This window comes from Microcaecilia unicolor, chromosome 6, assembly GCF_901765095.1.
Source record: "Microcaecilia unicolor chromosome 6, aMicUni1.1, whole genome shotgun sequence".
Classification (NCBI taxonomy): Eukaryota; Metazoa; Chordata; class Amphibia; order Gymnophiona; family Siphonopidae; genus Microcaecilia; species Microcaecilia unicolor.
In genome coordinates this window covers 167,232,459-167,253,879 of record NC_044036.1, presented here as the reverse complement: position 1 = coordinate 167,253,879, position 21,421 = coordinate 167,232,459, and the positions used below count along the sequence as shown (strand labels likewise).

Sequence of the window (21,421 nt, the reverse complement as noted above, 5' to 3'; positions counted from 1 at the left end):
TTGCAGAAGACATTTGTCTGTATCATGTTAGGGCAAAAAATACATTTTCCACAAGCTTCATGACCTGGGATGGCATCAGATTTTGATTGTACTATATCCCTTAAATTTGGTCCACCACCCTCTCCATGAAAAAAATACTTCCTGACATTAGTCCTGAGTCTGCCCCCTTAAATACTTAGGGGTATATATTCCCTATGATTTATTTCAATTTTATTTGCAAGCTTGGTGGGCTTTCCCTCTTTCATTGTTGGGACATATAGAACTGTTTAACATGTTTATCATTCCATGCTGGCTAAATGATTTTGAAATTTTATCCCTATATCTTAAAAAAAGCCAGATGAGAAAAGGTTAAATCAATGTTTACAAAGTTTCTTTTGGCAGGGGAGAAGAGCACGTCTGCATCTGACCACTCTACAGATACTTGTTTGAAAATGGACCAAAAAATAAAACATCCAAATCACAAAACATTTTTCCAAACAGCATTTTCAAAAGGAAAAGATAGACTTTTTTTGTAGAAAATAACCTTTCCTGTTCTGATTTTGGACGTTTTACAAAAAATGTCCAAATTAAGACTTAGATGTCGTATCCAGAAATGCCCCTTGTGCATTTGGCTTGCTCAAAGTCACAAGGAGCAGCAGTGGGAATTGAACCCATGTTGCCAGGATCAAAGCCCACTGCACTAATCATTAAGCCACTCCTCTGTTTTGGACGTCTTGCATTTGGACGTCTTTTGTTTGAAAATGGACCAAAAAAAGGACATCCAAATCGTAGGACGTCCATAGTGTTTTCGAACACAAAAGATAGGCGTCCATCTTTTTTGAAAATGACATTCTTTCCTGTTTGGAATTTGGACATCTTTGTAAAATGTCCAAATTCTGATTTAGACGTTTATTTCGAAAATTCCCCTCTATGTCAACAGCTTGCCCTGGACAGACTTAGCCGAGGGTGTTCAAGGGGAACTCTCCACAGTGTATACCTTATGAGCACAACAAAAAGTGCCCCTCTCCTTTCACCATCATCTCATTGGAGATACTATACCAGAACTTAATTTTGCCCGTTTGGCCACCCTTTGGAATGCAGACCTGGGCATCTCTGTATCCATCCAACACTTCAGGGCTCGTGTTATGTCACTCCGTGGGCAGTCAGTGGTATCACCTCACTGGGAACACGAATATAAGTTTGCCCTGCAATTGTATGTGTCCCTAAGGTGAGCTTTTCATATGGGATTGTCTTCTACTTATTCCAACTTGAAATGTCATGGAGTGGAAGTTGTGTTAGGACACATGTTTTAGTCTTGCCCTTTGATAACTGCTTTTTGGAAAGGCCTCGACCTGGGTTTTGCAGCTTTGGGTGGCTGGTTGGCATTATGATCCCATGCTTCTATTTGGCTGACCGCGCCTGGGTCCACCAGTTCCTCGTAGTTTCGGGAAATTTGTGTCACGAGCTACCATCATGGCCAAAAGAGTAATTTTATTGGAGAGGCTTTCAGCATGTGGCCCTTCCCTATAACAATGGCATGGCCAAATGCTTGTGCTAATGAGAATGGAGTGGCTGGTAGTTAGATGTTTTCTGAACTACTGGCCTACAGTTTCATTGCATATATGGTCCCCATTTTGGGTGACTGTTGGGCTCATTTTCAAAAGAGAAGGATGCCCATCTTTCGACATAAATCGGAAGATGGACGTCCTTCTCCCAGGGACATTCAAATTGGTATAATCGAAACCCGATTTAGGACGTCTCCAACTGCACTCAGTTGCAAGGACGGCCAAGTTCAAGGGGGCGTGTCGGAGGCGTAGCGAAGGCGGGACTTGGGTGTGCCTAACACTTGGACGTCCTTGACCCATAATCGGAAAAAAAGGGACGTCCCTGACGAACACTTGGACGTTTTCACCCGGACCAGTTTTTCTTACGACTAAGGCACAAAAAGGTGCTGGAAATGACTAGATGACCACTGGAGAGAATCGGGATGACCTCCCGTTACTCCCCCAGTGGTCACTAACCCCCTTCCACCGTCAAAAAAGATCTTTTAAAATATGTCGTGCCAGCCTCAGATGTCATACTCTGGTCCATGACAGCGCATGCAGGTCCCAGGGTCAGTTTTAGTGGGTACTGCAGGGCACTTCAGACAGGCAGACCCAGGCCCATACCCCCCCACCTTTTACATTTGTGGAGGAAACAGTGAGCTCTCCAAAATCCACCACAAACCCACTGTACCCGTATATAGGTGCCCCCCTTCACCCGTAAGGGCTATAGTAGTGATGTACAGTTGTGGGTAGTGGGTTTTGGGGGCTCAGCACACAAGGTAAGGGAGCTATGTTCCTGGGAGCAATTTATGAAGTCCACTGCAGTGCCCCCTAGGGTGCCCAGTTGGTGTCCTGGCATGTCAGTGGGGCCAGTGCACTACAAATGATGGCTCCTCCCACAACCAAATGGCTTGCATTTGGTCGTTTTTGACATGGATGTCTTTGATTTTGAAAATTGCCGAAAGTCAGAAACGTCCATGTCTAGGGACGACCAAATCTAGGGATGTCCAAATTTAAGGATTTGGACGTCTATGACAGTATTTTCGAAACGAAAGCTGGACATCCATCTTATTTAGAAAATATGGGTTTCCTTGCCCCTGGATTTCGCCATTTTGCAAGGACATCCAAATCGCAACTTGGATGTCCCTTTCGAAAATGCCCCTCTGTGTCTCCAGTAGGGAGATGTCGGCTGCTGAACATTTGATCAAGTTGAGACTGTTTTGGCTTTGAGTTGGACGTTAAGGGGAGGGAAAGGGGGGGAAGGGATGGGAGGTTGGGATTGGGATATTTTTTGTATAGTTACAATTACTGTTTCTTATTAGATGTCGAATGTTTTTCATTTGTGGTTTAATAAAAATGATTTGAAACATAAAATAGGCTCTACTTACTTCCAGAGAATGCAAGTTCATTCTTTTTCTTTTTCTTTTTTTTAACAGATCATTGGTGAAATTTCAAAGAAAGTGGCACAGATTCAAAATGGTGAGCTAATTGATTATGGAGAGGAAGTGGCCATCTGCTTAGAGCAGGGGTTCTTAACCTGGTCCTCGAGACACTCTTAGCCAGTCAAGTTTTCAGGATAACATAGTAACATAGTAGATGACGGCAGAAAAAGACCTGCATGGTCCATCTAGTCTGCCCAAGATAAACTCATATCTTGAATTTGTACCTGTCTTTTTCAGGGCACAGACCGTATAAGTCTGCCCAGCAGTATTTCCCGCCTCCCAACCACCAGTCCCGTCTCCCATCACCGACTCTGGTACAGACCGTATAAGTCTGCCCTCCCCTATCCTAGCCTCCCAACCACCAACCCCTCTTCCCCCCACCTGCTCCGCCACCCAATTTCAGCTAAGCTTCTGAGGATCCATTCCTGCTGCACAGGATTCCTTTATGCATATCCCACGCATGTTTGAATTCCGTTACCGTTTTCATCTCCACCACCTCCCACGGGAGGGCATTCCAAGCATCCACCACCCTCTCTGTGAAAAAATACTTCCTGACATCTTTTTTGAGTCTGCCCCCCTTCAATCTCATTTCATGTCCTCTCGTTCTACTGCCTTCCCATCTCCGGAAAAGATTTTTTTGCGGATTAATACCTTTCAAGTATTTGAACGTCTGATTCATATCACCCCTGTTCCTCCTTTCCTCCAGGGTATACATGTTCAGGTCAGCAAGTCTTTGGTCATACGTCTTGGAACGCAAATCCCATACCATTCTCGTAGCTTTTCTTTGCACCGCTTCCATTTTTTTAACATCCTTCGCAAGGTACGGCCTCCAAAACTGAACATAATACTCCAGGTGGGGCCTCACCAACGACTTGTACAGGGGCATCAACACTTCCTTTCTTCTGCTGATCACACCTCTCTCTATACAGCCTAGCAACCTTCTCGCTACGGCCACCGCCTTGTCACACTGTTTCGTCGCCTTCAGATCCTCGGATACTATCACCCAAGATCCCTCTCCCCCTCAGTACCTATCAGACTCTCCCCGCCTAACACATACGTCTCTCGTGGGTTTCTACTCCCTAAATTCATCACTTTGCATTTCTTCGCATTGAATTTTAATTGCCAAACCTCAGACCATTCTTCTAGCTTCCTCAGATCCCTTTTCATGCTTTCCACTCCCTCCCGGGCGTCCACTCTGTTGCAAATCTTAGTATCAGCCGCAAATAGGCAAACTTTACCTTCAAACCCTTCGGCAATGTCACTCACAAATATATTGAACAGAATCGGCCCCAGCACCGATCCCTGAGGCACTCCGCTACTCACCTTTCCCTCCTCCGAGCGAACTCCATTTACCACCACCCTCTGTCGTCTGTCCGTCAACCAGTTCCTAATCCAGTTCACCACTTCGGGACCTATCTTCAGCCCATCTAGTTTATTTAAGAGCCTCCTGTGATGAACCGTGTCAAAAGCTTTGCTAAAAATCTAAGTAGATTACGTCTATAGCACGTCGATGATTCAATTCTCCAGTTACCCAATCAAAGAATTCAGTGAGATTCGTTTGGCATATTCACATGCAAATCTATCTCATGCATATTTATTATGGATATCTTGAAAATCTGACTGGCTAGGTGTGTCTCGAGAACTAGCTAGAGAACCCCTAGCTTGGAACAATGGGCTGGAAACCAGGGGAGCCAGGTTTCAAATCCAATTTGTGCCACTAACCATCCTTTTACTGTTTCAGGTACCCACTTAGACTGTGAGCTCTTTGGGATAGGGATGTATTGTACATAAATACTAATCAACACTGTACACCATTGTGTATGTTCAGCACCACTATGAAAATAAGTATTTGGTTTGTTGGACAAGGGGGTTTGGACACACTAGCAAAGACTGACTGTTAATGTTTGTTCCTTCTTTGAAGCTGGCTACAAATGCTGAGCTGTCCTGAAAAGGGGACAGCTAATTGCTTTTCATTTTTGTTTTTCAGCAAGGCAATAGCATCAGATTATGTAAGCTTGATAAAATTACTTGTGATGTTAGAATCTTTCCACTAGCAAAAATAATAGGAAGAATTCTTGAGGACAGAAGTGTTTAATGCATTCTGACTCTGAAGAGTTGCTTGACTTGAAGCATTCTGTATTTGACTTCATTCTTCGGCTGGCAATGGCTTATGGGCCACTTCTTGAAATACAAGCTCAAATGCTTTCATTAAAGATTGAGGAAAATGAAATAATAACTTATAAATCATATAACTGGATAAAGGCTGAAATGTATGTTTGTATATCTGTATTTCTCCGAGGACAAGCAGGCCATGTTTTCACATGTGGATGACATCCACGTTGCCCGGTGTCGAGCTTAAACAAGCTACTAGAACTTTAAGAGCACATGCAGCGTCTCAACTGTGCATGCACGAATGCCTTCCCATCTGCCACAAGAGTGCAGGACCACCAGTCTCTTCTCATCTGCAGTGAGGAGAGAGTGTGATTGTCCCATTCTCCTCAAGGCATTTGGTGCATGAGCGTACTTTTTTGATTTTTGCTTTTTTTTTTTTTGCCTTTCCTTCAAGGTTTTTTGCCTGACTTTTGTTCTTCTTTCTTTGGAAAGGTCCTTCTCCCTTCACTTATAGTTTTAGTTTATTTTTCCCCGCTTTTAGGTTTCCTTTCATTTTAGTGTGCTCAATAGGCCCTCTTAGACCTGAGCTCCATTCAAGTATTTCTCCCTCGTTTTTTCTGCTGAATGCCCTTTTTTCAGTCACCATCAAGCTATTTGATTTGGCCTGGCTGTTTTCTCTTCCATGTCATCGAACGTTCCCAGTGGCTTTAAGCGCTGTAGCTGGTGCAATAGGACCATCTCTGGCAAAGACATTCATTCTTGGTGTCTTCAGTGTTTGGGGCCTGAACATACCCCTTCCAGCTGTGTTCTTTGCCTTTATATGAAGAAAAGAACCCAGCTAGCCAGAGTGGCTCAAAGGGAAAAGACTTTTGGAGCCTGGTCCAAAACCTTGGCATCAGTATTGACATTGACATTGGGAGTTGCATCGGGTGCATCAGTCTGTATGGCTGAGCTCAGACAACTGGGCGTGAACACACATTAAGTGGTCTCCACTTGCTTCTGCTGTGCAGGGCCCCTAGGACCAGTTAGCATTGGGCTTGCCACCGAGGTGATGTGAGGATTCGATGTTGTTCTCGGCACCGAGGAGCATCGATGACCAGCATCAGGCGAAGGCCAGGAAGCATTGGCATCGATCCCCTTCAATGCAAGTTGTCGGGAGCTCAGGAGCACAGAGGGATTTGGTCCCTTTGAAGTGTTGGTGCTGGGAGGACCGCGCCCCCTCCATACAGGAGGTGCCGGTGCACGGGTCTCATCACAGCCAGGACCGGGCATCCATCTCACCCCGGCAGTTCAGCAGTCTATCTCTGAATTGGCACCCCAGCCTTTCCCAATGGCTTCTCTCGATGAGTGCATCTGGGCCATGCTCCCTGAGCTGTTAGCTTGATTTTTACATCAGTGTGCATTGGAATCTGCGGTGCTCGCACCAGCCATGCCTCTTCCTGCTGCGCCAAAAGGCTGTCAGCCTGCAGTAAGGTCTCTGATGCTGGTGTCGGCAGCTATACATGTGGACACCCCCTCGACTTCGGTGAAGGAAGCTTCGCTGGAATTGAGCCTGGAGCCCATTCTTCGACACCCTTCTTGAGGACATGACTCCTCTGTTTCGAGGCAGGCTCGGTCTTGGCCCTCCCATGAGGAGTTTTTCCCTGACACCAATGAGGAGCATTCATTAGAGTCTGAGGATCCACAGTACTTCTCAGAGGAGGAAATCTATGGCATCTCATCTGACTCCTTCCCTCCAGAGGAAAGGAGGAAGTGTTCACCAGAGTGCCTTTCCTTCCCAGGTTTTGTGCGGGAGATGGCGGCTGCCATTCCCATTTGTTTGGAGATGAAAGATCAGCCCAGAGTTGAGGTGTTCGAGGTCCTGCACTATGATTCTCCTCCTGGAGAGGCTGTGACAATTCCTCTTCACCGGATTGTGAAAAATGTTTAGGTGAAGAACTGAGAGACCCCTCTGTCGGTCCCTGTCCTGCCCAAGAAGATAGACACCATGTATTGGATCCAGAGTTCCCCAGGGTTTGACAAGCCTTAGTTGCCACTTGTTTCTCTGGTGGTGGGTTCCATGCTCAAAAGATCCAGGCATTCTAGATGCTTTGGCACCCTCTGGCAGAGAAGCTAGAACTCTGGATTCTTTTGGGGTTTCGGGCCTCTATGCGCGTCTCCTGTATTCAGTCTTACCAGCTCTACATTAATCTGTACTTGCAGAGCTTGGTGGGCAGTATGTCTGATTTGGTGGATTCTTTCCCACAGAATCAGGCCTAATCATTTTGCCAGTTGGTCAAGCATCAGAAGGCGTGTAGGAAGTTTTATAGGCGCTCCTAAAAGAACACCTTTTGAAGTGGTGTCCAGGATCTCTGCCCAGAGTATAGCGATGTGCAGACTCTCACGACTGCGTGTCTCTGACTTGGACCCTGTGGTCCAGCAGATGTTGGCGGATGCCAATTGCTGGGGAGCTAACCTTTTTGGAAACAAGGTGGAGGAGGTAACTGACCTCATCAAGAAACACACTGAGACCATTGACACTCTCACGCTGGATGTCTTCTACATCTTCCTCCTCATCTAGGAGGTTTTTGGGCAAGTCAAAGAGGGGTCCTTACTACTCTCAGACATAGATACATTCCTTCTCGCCAGCCTCAGCATGCTTGTTCTCATCAACAGTGTGCGCCCTAGGCCCAACCAACTCACCTGCTAAAGCCAGGAATGAGCTTTTGACTGACTCCAGCAGAGCATAGCCTCAGTACAGGTAACCATCCTGGACAACTTGCCGGTCAGGTGGCCTCTTGTAACCTCTGACAGTGGGTTCTCCAAATAGTCCGTCTCAGTTATGCCCTTCATTGGCATCAACGACCACCAAATTGCCCACCGAGAGCGTTTCACTTCAGCCCTCAGTACAAGCAGGTACTTGCAGAAGAACTCTCTGCCCTTCTAAAGGCCCATGCAGTTGAATCCATTCTACCAGGGAAAGAAGGGCTGGGATTCTATTCCAGGTATTTCCTTGTGCCCCAGAAAAGAGGGAGGATGCGTCCCATCCTAGACCTAAGGGCCCTGAACAAATTGCTGGTCAAAGAAAAGTTGAGGATGTTTTCCCTGGGCACCCTTCTCCCCATGATTCAGGAAAACAATTGGCTATGCTCTCTGGACTTAAAGGATGCTTACACAAATATGTGAGCACCATCAGTATTTTAGCTTCTACAGTTAATTGTGTCATTGTCCCAGTCCTCCAACACTCTGGTATAATCACATCACCCTAGCATTATAACCTTTACCGTTCCTTCACCAGAAGACAGGAGTTGAAAAGCATTTCCTACCTCCTGTTGCCGCCTGTTGGTGATGGATTTCTTTAATAACTGTGGTCACAGGTGGTCAGACTGCAGAGGAGATGGTGGCAGCAGCAGATAAGAAATGCTGACTCTGACTGGTGGAGGGTAATGCACAGGAGTGCAGACATGATAGACTTCCTTTGGCTGTGGTGGCTCTGGCTGATCTCCTACACTCTGCTGAGTGGCAGCAGGCTTGCTGGGGCAAAGATCCTCTGGCATGCCTGAGCACATTGATTAGGAACTGCTGAATTAGCACATCTAATAGATCTCCCCCTCCTTTAAAATTTGGGGACTGTAGGCACAGACCTAATTTATGTGTGATTTAATCCACCCCTTAATTTATTTTAATTTTATTTTGAAGCTGGTTTAGGTGAATTCAAGATTCGTGACTTAAATGATGAAATTAACAAACTTCTAAGAGAGAAGGGGCACTGGGAAGTGCGAATAAAGGAGCTTGGAGGGCCTGATTATGCAGTAAGTAGATGATCTTATTGTTCTTTAAATATATTCTGACTACTTAAGCTGCTGTATTGTAAAACCATCTAAGTGCACAGCTATACGTCACAAATGGAGGGGTCAATAGTGAAGACTATATGAGATGATTAAGAGATAATGGAAGCCTGTTGAATTCTGGAGCTATTTGGTGTGGGGGGTTTTTTGGTGCTGCAAACATTAGATCTGAACCAGCATGTTTCTGCTAAGAATAAGGTTGAGGTTTAAATTTTTCTTAATTATATATTAATGAACGTTAGTTGATTTTTTTCCTTTATTTTCTTTAATTATTTTTCAACCTTATTTTTTCAATCGTGTGATCTACTTGTACAATTTGTGAAACTTCATAAAAATAAAATTAAAGAAATGCTGCTGTTTCGACACCACTTTACACACACATGAATATCAGGGGGTAGAGGCCTGTGAGAATACTCTGGCATTGTGTTGAGAGAGAAGGAGATGTAAAGTGAGTCACTATAACAGATTTGACTAAGGTGGGTGAAGAAAACAAATTGATGTGTTCATCTAGTTCAGCAGCAAAGATCTAATGGGTTTTTATGCTAAATTGCTACAAGAGATGTTGGCAAAAGTGATATAACATTCAGTGACATCAGGGAGGATAACGAGAGCACCAGAATGACTAGAAGATGAGAAACCTCCTGCTATCACATACAGACAGACCGATAAGCTTTCACAGCATTATGATTTAAAACACCTGGAAAATGCTGAGAGAGAAGGTAATTTTAGAGCAATTTGGGCTAGGATCACTAAATATGGCTTCAGGGAAGGAAGGCCAAAAACAACCACAAAAGTGGAGAAGCTGGATCCGCTACGGGGGGGGGGGGGGAGCACAGAAACAGAGGAGTAGTGTGATTAACAGGTAGCTTCCAAAGGGGGTAAGAGGGACATGGATGAAAGCCAGACTAGTTTATAATGATTCTGTCCCAATAAGTCTTTAAAAGCTATATTTTTATATTGGTACCTGATCCAGCAAAATCAATAATTCTGCTACATATTTCAATAATTCTGACAATTAAACTCACATCATAACAACAAGACGAAGAATAAGTAGTAAAAATGGCCTTTAATAGTAGAAAGGTCATGCTACAGTAATCTCAGAACGTTTTCATGAATTTTGTGGACATCTGCCACTAAGTTGATACCATGCATAAGGGAAGCTTTTGGGGAAAGCTGAAAAAAACATGGGATTAAAAAGGGGAATGACAAAACAATTTGCTGACTAATCTGTACAGGGTACATAAATATTGCCATACTGGGACAGCCTGAAGGTCCATCAAACCTAGCATCCTGTTTCCAACAGAGGCCAATCTAGGTTACAAGTACCTGGAGAGATCCCAAAACGGTACAATACATTTTATGCTGCTTATCCTAGAAATAAGCAGTGGATTTTCACCCAAGTCCATTTTAATAATGGTCTATGGAATTTGCCTTTAGGAAGCCATCAAAACCTTTTTTAAACCCCGCTAAGCTAACTGCTTTTACTACATTCTCTGACAATGAATTCCAGAGTTTAATTACACGTTGAGTGAAGAAATATTTTCTCAGATTCGTTTTAAATTTGCTACTTTGTAAGTTCATTGCGTGCCCCCTAGTCCTAGAATTTTTGGAACCGAGTAAACAAGCAATTCACGACTACCCGTTCCACTCTACTCATTATTTTATAGACATCTATCATATCTCCTTCTCAGCCGTCTTTTCTCCAAGCTGAAGAGCCCTAGCCACTTTAGCTTTCCCTCATAGGGAAGTCGTCCCATCCCCGTTATCATTTTTGTCGCCCTTCTCTGATAGACATTGTCTGTCCCAGTATGGCAATATTTATGTACTTATGAAGGTTTTGCGCTGAAGATAGCGTTCTTGGTAGCTGTTGCATCAGCAGTTAGGGTTTCAGAGCTTCAGGTTCTCTTGGGTTTTAGAGATGGGGGTCTCCTTGCATACGCTTCCTTTCGAAAGTGATAATCAGCATTTTATCTCAACCATTCTGTGGAGCTTCCATCTTTTCACCGAGAGGACAAAGGGGCTAAGTACTCTTGAAGCTTTTCGATGTATGTAGAGTCCTCATTAGACATATGGAAGTCATGAAAGAGTTCCACAAACTGTCAGACTGTGCTTCCATATCATCAAGCTGATCAATCCATAGACTGGTGGGTTGTGTCCATCTACCAGCAGGTGGAGATAGAGAGCAAACTTTTGCCTCCCTATATGTGGTCATGTGCTGCCGGAAACTCCTCAGTATGTTCTCTATCTCAGCAGGTGGTGGTCGCACACAGCAGCAGCTCTGGCTAGGCCTCCAAGCCTAATTTTTAGGTTTTGTTGAGTGCCTGGGGTTGAGGGCTCTTTTGAGCAAGTGCAAACCTGGTGGTGCCAGGTCCCTCCTTTTCTCCCCCCTCCCGCTGGCTCCGTTAAAAAAAAAAAAAAAATTTTGAACGTCCTTAAAGGCGTTTATTTCGACGTTTATTTAAACGTTTATTGCAGCTACTCACTGGGACACCAGGTCGTTACAGCTCGGAGCGGACAGCAGGTAATTTTTACCTTTTTATAGCGGGCAGGGGGTTCCCCGATTTATCTCCACGTGGCATATGGCGTCGGAGGGCGAGGGCGTAAAGAGTCGCTCCCCGGATCGCTTGAGCGCTTCTAGAGGGGATGCGGGGGTCTTAAAGCCTGATTCGCCCTTGTTGGGTGACAGTTTCGTGGCCGATGAATGTCCCGGTCCTTCCTCCGGCGTGGCGATTTTTCCCGCCATAAACGCCCATCCCCCGCTCCTCGCCTCCGCCATCTTGGCCGGCCACGCGGCTCGGACGGCTTCTTCTTGGGCCGCCCTTGAGGTTGGAGACATTAATGCCATGAACGCCCTTAATTTGGGCGACGGCACAAAGCAGCTAAAGTTAAGCGCCGTTCTTCCCGCGCGGCTCCTTCGCGGAGTGTCGCGCCGGACGCCATTTTGGATGCGCAGCATGTCTCTCCCCCGCTCTTGCGAGCGCCGGTTGAGGGTGCGTCTAGGGCTGTTGCCCAGGCTGCGGAAGTACACAGTCTGGGGGGTTTCTCCCCCGAGTTTGTTTTGCTGCTGCATTAGGCCTTCCTTATGCAAAACGCTGCCCCTGCTCCCTCGTCTGGTTAAGAGGTTGAGGTTCCCAGAGGTAAACGCCCTCGGGTTGATTCCCAGGCCTTGGAGGACTTTGTCTCCTCCGATGTAGATGAGGGCAGCGTATCTGAGGTCTCCCAACGGTCCTTTGCGGATTCCTTGGAGGAGACGGATCCCCGCTCGGATGGAGCGGATGACCCCTCTGCAGCACGGCTTTTTAGCTCAGAGGATTTGTCCAACCTGTTGGTACAGGCCATGGACACTTTGAAGATTTCCTCTCCGGAGGACATCTCTCCCTCAGCCCCTGTTGGCTCTGCCATTATGCTGGGGACGAAGCGCCCGCCTAGAACCTTCCACGTGCATGATGCCATGCACACCTTAATTGCGGCTCAATGGGATGTCCCGGAAGCGAGCCTTAAAGTGGCTAGGGCTATGTCCCGCCTCTATCCTTTGACTGAAAGTGAACGTGAGGCCTATCTGTGGCCTACCGTGGATTCTTTAATCACTGCGGTGACTAAGAAAACGGCGTTGCCGGTGGAAGGTGGCACGGCCCTAAAGGACGCCCAAGACAGAAGATTGGAGGCGGCCTTAAGGTCGTCCTTTGAGGCAGCTGCTTTAAGTTTGCAGGCCTCAATTTGCGGCTCCTATGTGGCCATGGCGTGCCTGACTATGGTGCAGCGGGCTTTCCCCTCGGATCTTTCCTTGAGGGCTGATTGGCCGGCCCTGGAATCGGGCTTAGCCTATTTGGCAGACTTGCTGTATGATGTCTTGAGGGCCTCAGCGAAAGGCATGGCTCAGACAATCTCTGCGCGGCGGTGGCTTTGGCTGAAACATTGGGTCTGCTGACCACGCCTCTAAATCCCGCCTGGCTAGATTGCCTTTTAAAGGCAAGCTGCTCTTTGGGGTCGAGCTGGACAAAATCGTGACCGATCTCGGCACGTCTAAGGGCAAGAAGTTACCAGAGGTCAGGGCTCGGGCTAGTACTCGCCCTGGTACCTCCAGAGGACGGTTTCAGGAAGCCCGTCGGTACCGCCCGGGCAGGTCGGGCTCCTCTGCCCCCTCTTCCTTCAAGAGGAACTTCTCCCCCAAGCAGCATTCCTTTCGCAGAGACCGCCGTCCCGGAGGTGCTCCCTCCGGTCCTCCCCCAGGGTCTCGTACCCAATGACGGGGCCTTGGTCCACGCCCCAGTGCAGATTGGAGGACGGCTGTCCTCGTTTATGGGCGAGTGGACCACAATAACTTCAGATGCTTGGGTGCTGGAAGTCATCAGAGACGGCTACAAGCTAGAGTTCTGCCGACCCTTAAAAGACGGGTTTGTACTCTCTCCCTGCAAGTCTCCGGTCAAAGCTGTGGTAGTGCAGCAGACCTTGAACAATCTGATCCGCCTGGGGGCGGTCGTTCCGGTGCCAGAAAATCAGCTTGGCAAGGGATGTTACTCCTTTTTCTTTGTGATACCAAAGAAAGGAGGTTCTGTACGGCCTATCCTCGACCTCAAAGGGGTCAATCGGGCCTTGAAAGTTCGGCACTTTCGCATGGAGACCCTCCGCTCTGTTATAGCGGCAGTGAAGGCAGGAGAGTTCCTGGCATCCTTGGACATCAAGGAAGCGTACTTGCATATTCCCATCTGGCCTCCTCATCAACGCTTTCTGCGTTTGCAGTACTGGGCCGACACTTCCAGTTCAGAGCCCTCCCGTTCGGGTTGGCTACTGCTCCGCGGACCTTCTCCAAAGTAATGGTGGTCATCGCGGCCTTCCTGAGGAAGGAAGGAGTTCAAGTCCATCCTTATCTGGACGACTGGTTGATCCAAGCCCCCTCTTATGCAGAGTGCGGCAAAGCTGTGAACCGGGTGGTTGCTCTTTTGAGCTCCCTGGGGTGGATCATCAACTGGGAGTAAAGCCAGCTGCGCCCGACTCAGTCCCTGGAGTATCTGGGAGTTCGATTCGACACCCAAGTGGGCAGAGTGTTCCTGCCAGACAATCGGATTGTCAAGTTTCAGGCTCAGGTGGACTAGTTCCTAGTAGCCTCTCCTATTCGGGCTTGGGACTACGTGCAGCTGTTGGGCTCTATGACGGCCACGATGGAAGTAGTGCCCTGGGCCAGGGCTCATATGAGACCACTACAACAATCTCTGCTGCTGCGCTGGACTCCGATGTCGGAGGATTATGCTGTGCGCCTTCCCTTGGACCCAGCAGTGCGCAAGGCGCTGAGCTGGTGGACGCAGACAGACAAGTTGTCTGCAGGAATGCCTCTGGTGACCCCGGAGTGGATTGTCGTCACGACAGACGCCTCTTTGATGGGCTGGGGAGCCCACTGCTTGGAAGGACAGCGCAGGGGCTCTGGTCTCCTGCAGAGGCAAGTGGTCTATCAACCTCCTGGAACTCAGAGCCATTCGGTTGGTGTTGTTGGAGTTCATCCCGGTACTGGTGTTGAAGCCTGTACGGGTCCTGTCGGACAATGCCACGGCTGTGGCCTATGTCAACCGCCAGGGAGGTACCAAGAGCGCCCCTCTAGCCAAGGAGGCCATGAATCTATGCCAGTGGGCGGAAGCGAACCTGGAACAGCTGTCAGCGGCCCACATTGCCGGAGTCATGAATGTCAAGGCGGACTTTCTCAGTCGCCATACCTTGGAGCCCGGAGAGTGGCAGCTATCTGCTCAGGCGTTCTTGGGCATCACGAAGCGCTGGGGCCAGCCGAGCCTAGATCTGATGGCGTCATCGGCCAATTGCCAAGTGCCGCGCTTTTTCAGCAGAGGACGGGACCCTCGATCCTTGGGAGTAGATGCTCTTCTCCAACGGTGGCCGACACAAGAGCTTCTCTATGTGTTCCCGCCCTGGCCCATGTTGGGCAGGGTGCTAGACCGGGTGGCAAAGCATCCCGGCAGGGTAATCCTGGTGGGTCCGGATTGGCCCAGACGTCCCTGGTATGCGGACTTGATCAGGCTCTCAGTCGGTGATCCTCTGCGGCTGCCAGTGGAGCAGGGCCGGTTACATCAGGGTCCCGTGGTGATGGAGGATCCCTCCCCCTTTGGTCTTACGGCCTGGTTATTGAGCGGCAGCGTCTGAGAAAGAAGGGCTTCTCAGACAAGGTCATCGCCACTATGCTGAGAGCGAGGAAGCGCTCTACTTCTACTGCTTACGCCAGGGTTTGGCGTATCTTTGCAGCGTGGTGTGAAGCAGGCTCACTTTCTCCCTTCACTGCTCCAATTTCTTCAGTGTTGGCGTTCCTGCAAGAAGGTCTGGACAAAGGCCTGTCGCTCAGTTCCCTGAAAGTTCAGGTAGCGGCTCTGGCTTGCTTCAGGGGCCGCCTCAAGGGTGCTTCCCTGGCTTCGCAGCCAGATGTGGTGCGCTTTCTCAAGGGAGTTAATCACCTGCGCCCTCCTCTGCACTCAGTGGTGCCTGCGTGGAATCTCAACCTGGTGCTAAGAGCATTGCAGAAGCCGCCTTTTGAACCCTTGTCGAGGGCATCTCTGAAAGACCTGACGTTGAAAGCAGTCTTTTTGGTGGCTATCACTTCAGCCAGAAGAGTTTCCGAGCTCCAGGCACTCTCATGTCGAGAGCTTTTTCTGCAGTTCACTGAGGCAGGAGTGACTATTCGCACAGTGCCTTCCTTCCTGCCCAAGATTGTTTTTCGCTTCCATGTGATTCAGCAGCTCTGTCTCCCTTCCTTTCGTAGGGAGGTCTACCCAGAGGAATACTCTGCTCTCAATTTCTGGATGTGAGACGAGTCATCATCAGATACTTGGAAGTGACCAATGATTTCCGGAAATCGGATCATCTGTTTGTCCTGTTTACAGGTCCTCGTAAGGGTCTGCAGGCTTCTAAGCCTACAGTGGCAAGATGGGCAAGGAAGCCATTGCAGCGGCTTAGGTGGCCGCGGGGAAGGCCCATACCTTTGCCAGGCATTACCGCTTGACTGTGGCTGCTCGGGCGGAGGCCCGGTTTGGAGCTTCAGTCTTGCGGTCAGGGATTTCTATGTCCCGCCCTGGGTGAGTACTGCTTCGGTACATCCCACCAGTCTATGGATTGATCAGCTTGATGATATGGAAGGTAAAATTATGTATCATACCTGATAATTTTCTTTCCATTAATCATAGCTGATCAATCCATAGCCCTCCCAGATATCTGTACTGTTTATATTCTGGTTGAATTTTAGGTTCAAGTTTAGCCTTCAGTTACTTCAGGAGGACTTCGTGTTCAAGTTCTTCTTTCACTTGGATTCTTCAAGAGTTGAGACGAGTTTGTGTTACAGTGAGCTGCTGCATTCCTCTCCCCTCCGTTTTACGGGGCTGGATTGAGATTTAAATTCTGCCGGCACTCCCTCCCGCTTCGTGCGGCTGTAGGGCAGCTTTGTACCCCTCCCGCTTCGGCGGTGTTAGGGTCAGTCAGCTCCTCTTGCGGTTGCAGGATAAGCCAGATCCCCCCGCATCGGCGGGTGTGGTGTCCCTCCCCCGCTCCGCGGGGATGAGCTGGACGGATTCCCCTCCCCCACTTGTGTGGGGATGAGCTGGGTTAATTCCCCTCCCCCGTTTCGGCGGTGGTGAGCTGGGCAGAGTGTCCCTTCGTGGGTGTAATTCTCTAAGTGCTGAGTCCTGCGGATGGAGCTTTGATATCGACATACTGAGGAGTTTCCGGCAGCACATGACCACATATAGGGAGGCAAAAGTTTGCTCTCTATCTCCACCTGCTGGTAGATGGACACAACCCACCAGTCTATGGATTGATCAGCTATGATTAATGGAAAGAAAATTATCAGGTATGATACATAATTTTACCTTTTTGGTAAACAGGGGCTTGGCCTCATGGATTCCAAGCCCACTATTGCTAGATGGCTGAAGGAGTCTATTGCATCAGCTTATTTGCTTGCGGGGAAGCAGGCTCCTCAGGCCTTTTGGGTTCATTCTATGAAGCGCACAGCGACATCCTGGGCGGAGCCTACCTTACTGTTTCTGAATATTTGCAAGGCGGTGATGTGGTTGACACTGCATACCTTTGCCAAGCACTACAAGGGTGGATTGCAGCATGCTTGGAAGCCAGTTTTGGGCCTTTGGTCCTCAGGGTGGCGGCACCAGGATCCCACCCACTCTAGGGATTGCTTTTGAACATCCCACAGGTCCTGGAATAGTGGGAAGCTACATAATGAAAGGAGAAATTAGGTCTTATCTGATAATTTTCTTTCCATTAATCCTTCCCACTATTACAGATGCCTGCTCGAGGTTTCTGAGATGTTTAGTCAGTGTGAAATAACGGGTCAGATAACAACTGTCACCTTGCATGTTGCTTCCTGCATATTTCTTGTTCTGTACAAGTTGTCCAGAGGTGAGAGAGGACCACACATGCTTGCTCTTCTAGTTAGTGTTAGGTTAGTGAGTTGTTTAAGGTTGTTGTGTTTATTCTGAGTTTCTCCGTAGTACTTGTCTATGTAAATACTTAAGAGCTGGTCTGGATGCCAAGAAAGATACGTCTCAGCTCAGGTTTCAGTTCTCTGTCTCCACCTGCTGGTTGATAGGCACAAGTATCCTACAGGTTCTGAAATTAGTAAGAAGGACTAATGGAAAGAAAATTATTGGGTAAGACCTAATTTCTCCTTATTAGTGGTGCAACTTATTCCTTTTGGAGATTTCAAGATTTTCAAAAAACATTTTTGTGTGGTTCCTGCTGTAATGCAAGCTAAGTTGGGTAGAACGCAGAATAGTCATCTATGCATGCTGGTAGAATACCTTGCTACAGCATCTTAAAGCTAAATTGATGACATAGATTTTTTTGAAATAACCTCAAAACACAGTTATTTCAGCAAGCATGTATAATTGGTTTTGTGGGGTTTTTAAAATTTTTATTGCAGAGTATTATTGTGTTTGGTGATTGCTTTAAAGGGTCTACTATGCAGGCATTATTGGGCTGGCACTTCAGTGAATAGGTTTTCTTGATGAAGAGGAATGGAGGTATAACCTAATGGTTAGAGCAGTGGGCTGAGAATCAAGGAGGCCAGGGTTCAAATACCACCGATGCTGCTCCTTGTGATCTTGGGCAAGTCATTTACAAACTGAGGACCCTGTTTACTAAGCTGCGCTGTAGGCGCGCTAACTTTTTAGTGTGCACTAACAATAGAGACACCCATTATATTCCTATGGGTGTTTCTAGCATTAGTATTGGCAACCCCCACTCTCTTGCATTCAGGTTCCCCATGTTTCTAACCAAATCTGGCATCCACTTCCAAAATTAATGAATGTCTGGACATGACCACAAATATGTAGTGAAGTGCCCCTTTCTTCATATCTCCTCCAGCAGCTCCCTGAAACTCCTGGGAATACCTTGCTCTATTGGGCAGTATTGTATACTACTACTACTACTATTTAGCATTTCTATAGCGCTACAAGGCGTACGCAGCGCTGCACAAACATAGAAGAAAGACAGTCCCTGCTCAAAGAGCTTACAATCTAATAGACAAAAAATAAATAAATAAATAAAGTAAGCAAATCAAATCAATTAATGTGAACGGGAAGGAAGAGAGGAAGGTAGGTGGAGGCGAGTGGTTACAAGTGGTTACGAGTCAAAAGCAATGTTAAAGAGGTGGGCTTTCAGTCTAGATTTAAAGGTGGCCAAGGATGGGGCAAGACGTAGGGGCTCAGGAAGTTTATTCCAGGCGTAGGGTGCAGCGAGACAGAAGGCGCGAAGTCTGGAGTTGGCAGTAGTGGAGAAGGGAACAGATAAGAAGGATTTATCCATGGAGCGGACTGCACGGGAAGGGGTGTAGGGAAGGACGAGTGTGGAGAGATACTGGGGAGCAGCAGAGTGAGTACATTTATAGGTTAGTAGAAGAAGTTTGAACAGGATGTGAAAACGGATAGGGAGCCAGTGAAGGGTCTTGAGGAGAGGGGTAGTATGAGTAAAGCGACCCTGGCGGAAGATGAGACGGGCAGCAGAGTTTTGAACCGACTGGAGAGGGGAGAGGTGACTAAGTGGGAGGCCAGCAAGAAGCAGATTGCAGTAGTCTAAACGAGAGGTGACAAGGGTATGGATGAGGGTTTTGGTAGAGTGAGAGAGGCAATTAATTCTTATATCCTGCTTTCATTTAACAGAGTATATGCAGCATAATAACTAGATTTCAGAGAAACTTAAGCCAGGAAGTAATAATTCCTATCATATATTAGCCCAGAATTTGTAGTAGCCATTTCTCTTGTTTTAAATGCATTTATGCTATGCTTTGCTGTATAATCTTAAATTTGTTTCTTTGTAGTTGACATGGTGGTGAACTGTGCTGAAGTTCTGCTTCCATCAGCTCCACCTGTCCTGTGCTGAACAGGGTTTGATGTCCACGCTTTTGGGCTGGAAGATTACTCTTTGTTGCTGATTTCAGTGCCAGTGTAAGAGCTTATGTTGACACATGTACCTTGACCCTGTAACCTGTGCTGATCAATCTCCATGTGGCAATTAATTGAAATCATCTGAATTATTGCATCATCTTCCATGTGAAACTCTCGAGATGTACACACAGCACACTGATAATAGTATAAAACAAGCATGCTTTATTTAGAAAAGGAAGACAAACTATTACATTTCAACGTATTGCAGCATACCTGCATACACAGTGACCTGATTTTTGGGGCAACTCGAAGTTTCGTTTATCAGATATCTGTAGCTACACATAACCTTTTTCTCATATTTTCATTCCTGATTTTATATTACTACCTGAATTAAGGAAGGGTTAACTACTTCTGAAGGCAGCAAGTTCATCTTGTTCAAGAGTATTTGGTAAAGTGGAAACCCAGTAAGGTACAACTGGTTAGTTCTTAGTTCTGAATGTACATTGCAGAATACATTTTGTATTTCTCTGTACGTTTTGTATTGTATTAGAACATTTATATTCTGCCTTTAACAAAAGCTACAAGACGGATTACAAAAAGAGTGACATCACATCAGAAGGAGTCTACATCATATTCACAATAAGAACATAATATAACAACAGCAAATTAAAACTAACTTTGCAATCAATGAATTGGAAACAATTGAGTTTTAAGGGCTTTACGGAATAAAAAGTGTGAGGTAATTTGCTGAATATGAACTGGAACACTATTCCAAATGTTAATACTCTTATATACAAAAGAGTGTTCCCAAAATGATTTCAACCTCATGTTTTTGATTGTAGGATAATCCAAAGTTAATCGATGCTTATTTCTTAAAGATGATCTTAAAGGAGGAATGGTTAAAAGCCGTGTCACATTTTCAGGACCCAATCCATAAAAATTCTTATAAATTAAACAAGCCATTTTAAAATGCATACTCTGCTCTACCTTTACCAATATAATTAGGGTAGCCTCATGAAATTTCCCTAATGTAAAAATCAACCTAGTGGATGTATTTTGTGAAAACTGCAACCACTTTAAATTCAAGTTAACAACAACACAATACAGAGAGTTACAGTAATCTAATTACGGAATTAAAATAGCCTGAGCAATAATCCAGAAGCTAATAAGGCTCAAGGAAGACCTTTTAGTTTGCAGTTTGCATAAAATAAAGAAAAACTTCCGTACTAGCTCATTAATTTGGGGTTCAAAATGACAAACTGAAGTCTAAAATCATTCCTAAAACTTTGGATTTACCCTTGAGCAGTAGTCAAAGTGACATTAACCGATGCAACCTTCTGTGTATCTCCAAATCACAATAATTTTGTTTTTTGGTTATTTAAGAAAATTGGTTCTTGACGTTTTCCACCAAATCCACATAAAAGTTTACTGTGGAAAGAGTATCCTGCAATATATTCTGTTCGGGACATGAAACAAAGATGTCATCAGTATAAGAAAGTAAAAGTATATTTAGGTCTGCCAGATATTTACCCAAAGAGCTCATAAAAACACTGAACAATTGTGGAGACAATGGGGATGGCCAACAATTTGATTCTTCTCCACTTTTAACAATACTATACATTCGATTTTTCAGAAAAGCTGAAAACCAATAGAAAACTGTACCTGTAATCCCCATTTCACTCAGCCTATATAGTAACAAAGAATGATCCACAGCATCAAATACCACTGAAATATCAAATTGCAAAAGGATGATGTTCTTACCTAGTGCTAATAATTTCCTTCTGTTACCAATGTAATAAGCAAAGTTTCTGTACTATGCATTGGACAAAAACCATACTGAGATGGGATTCAAACATTTGGATAAAAAAAGGCACTCAGAAAATTGCAAATTAACTATAAATTCCAGAAGTTTAGCAGTCCAGGGAATGCCAGCTACAGGTCTGTAGTTATCGACCACTGTCAGGTCTGCGTCTGTATTCTTTGGTATTAGTGTTTATACAATTCTGAATTTCTCTTTTGGATGAGATCCTTCCAACAATATCACATTAACAAAAGTAGTAAGCCACTGGAGAATCTCAGATGGTATTTCTTTAAGATAGAATGAGGGATAAGAATCTAACGGACAGCCCTTAGAG

The 21,421-nt window shown here is 46.3% G+C and overlaps 1 protein-coding gene across 1 annotated transcript in view; it reads left to right on the top strand.

Annotated features, from left to right (window-relative positions):
- The window catches only part of ISY1 (ISY1 splicing factor homolog), a 56,050-nt gene that overhangs the window by 11,151 nt on the left and 23,478 nt on the right, over window positions 1-21,421 (top strand). The window contains exons 5-6 of the mRNA XM_030206052.1: window positions 2,960-3,002; window positions 8,756-8,868. Coding sequence (XP_030061912.1) covers window positions 2,960-3,002; window positions 8,756-8,868 — 156 coding nt within the window. The remainder of the gene's footprint in view (window positions 1-2,959; window positions 3,003-8,755; window positions 8,869-21,421) is intronic.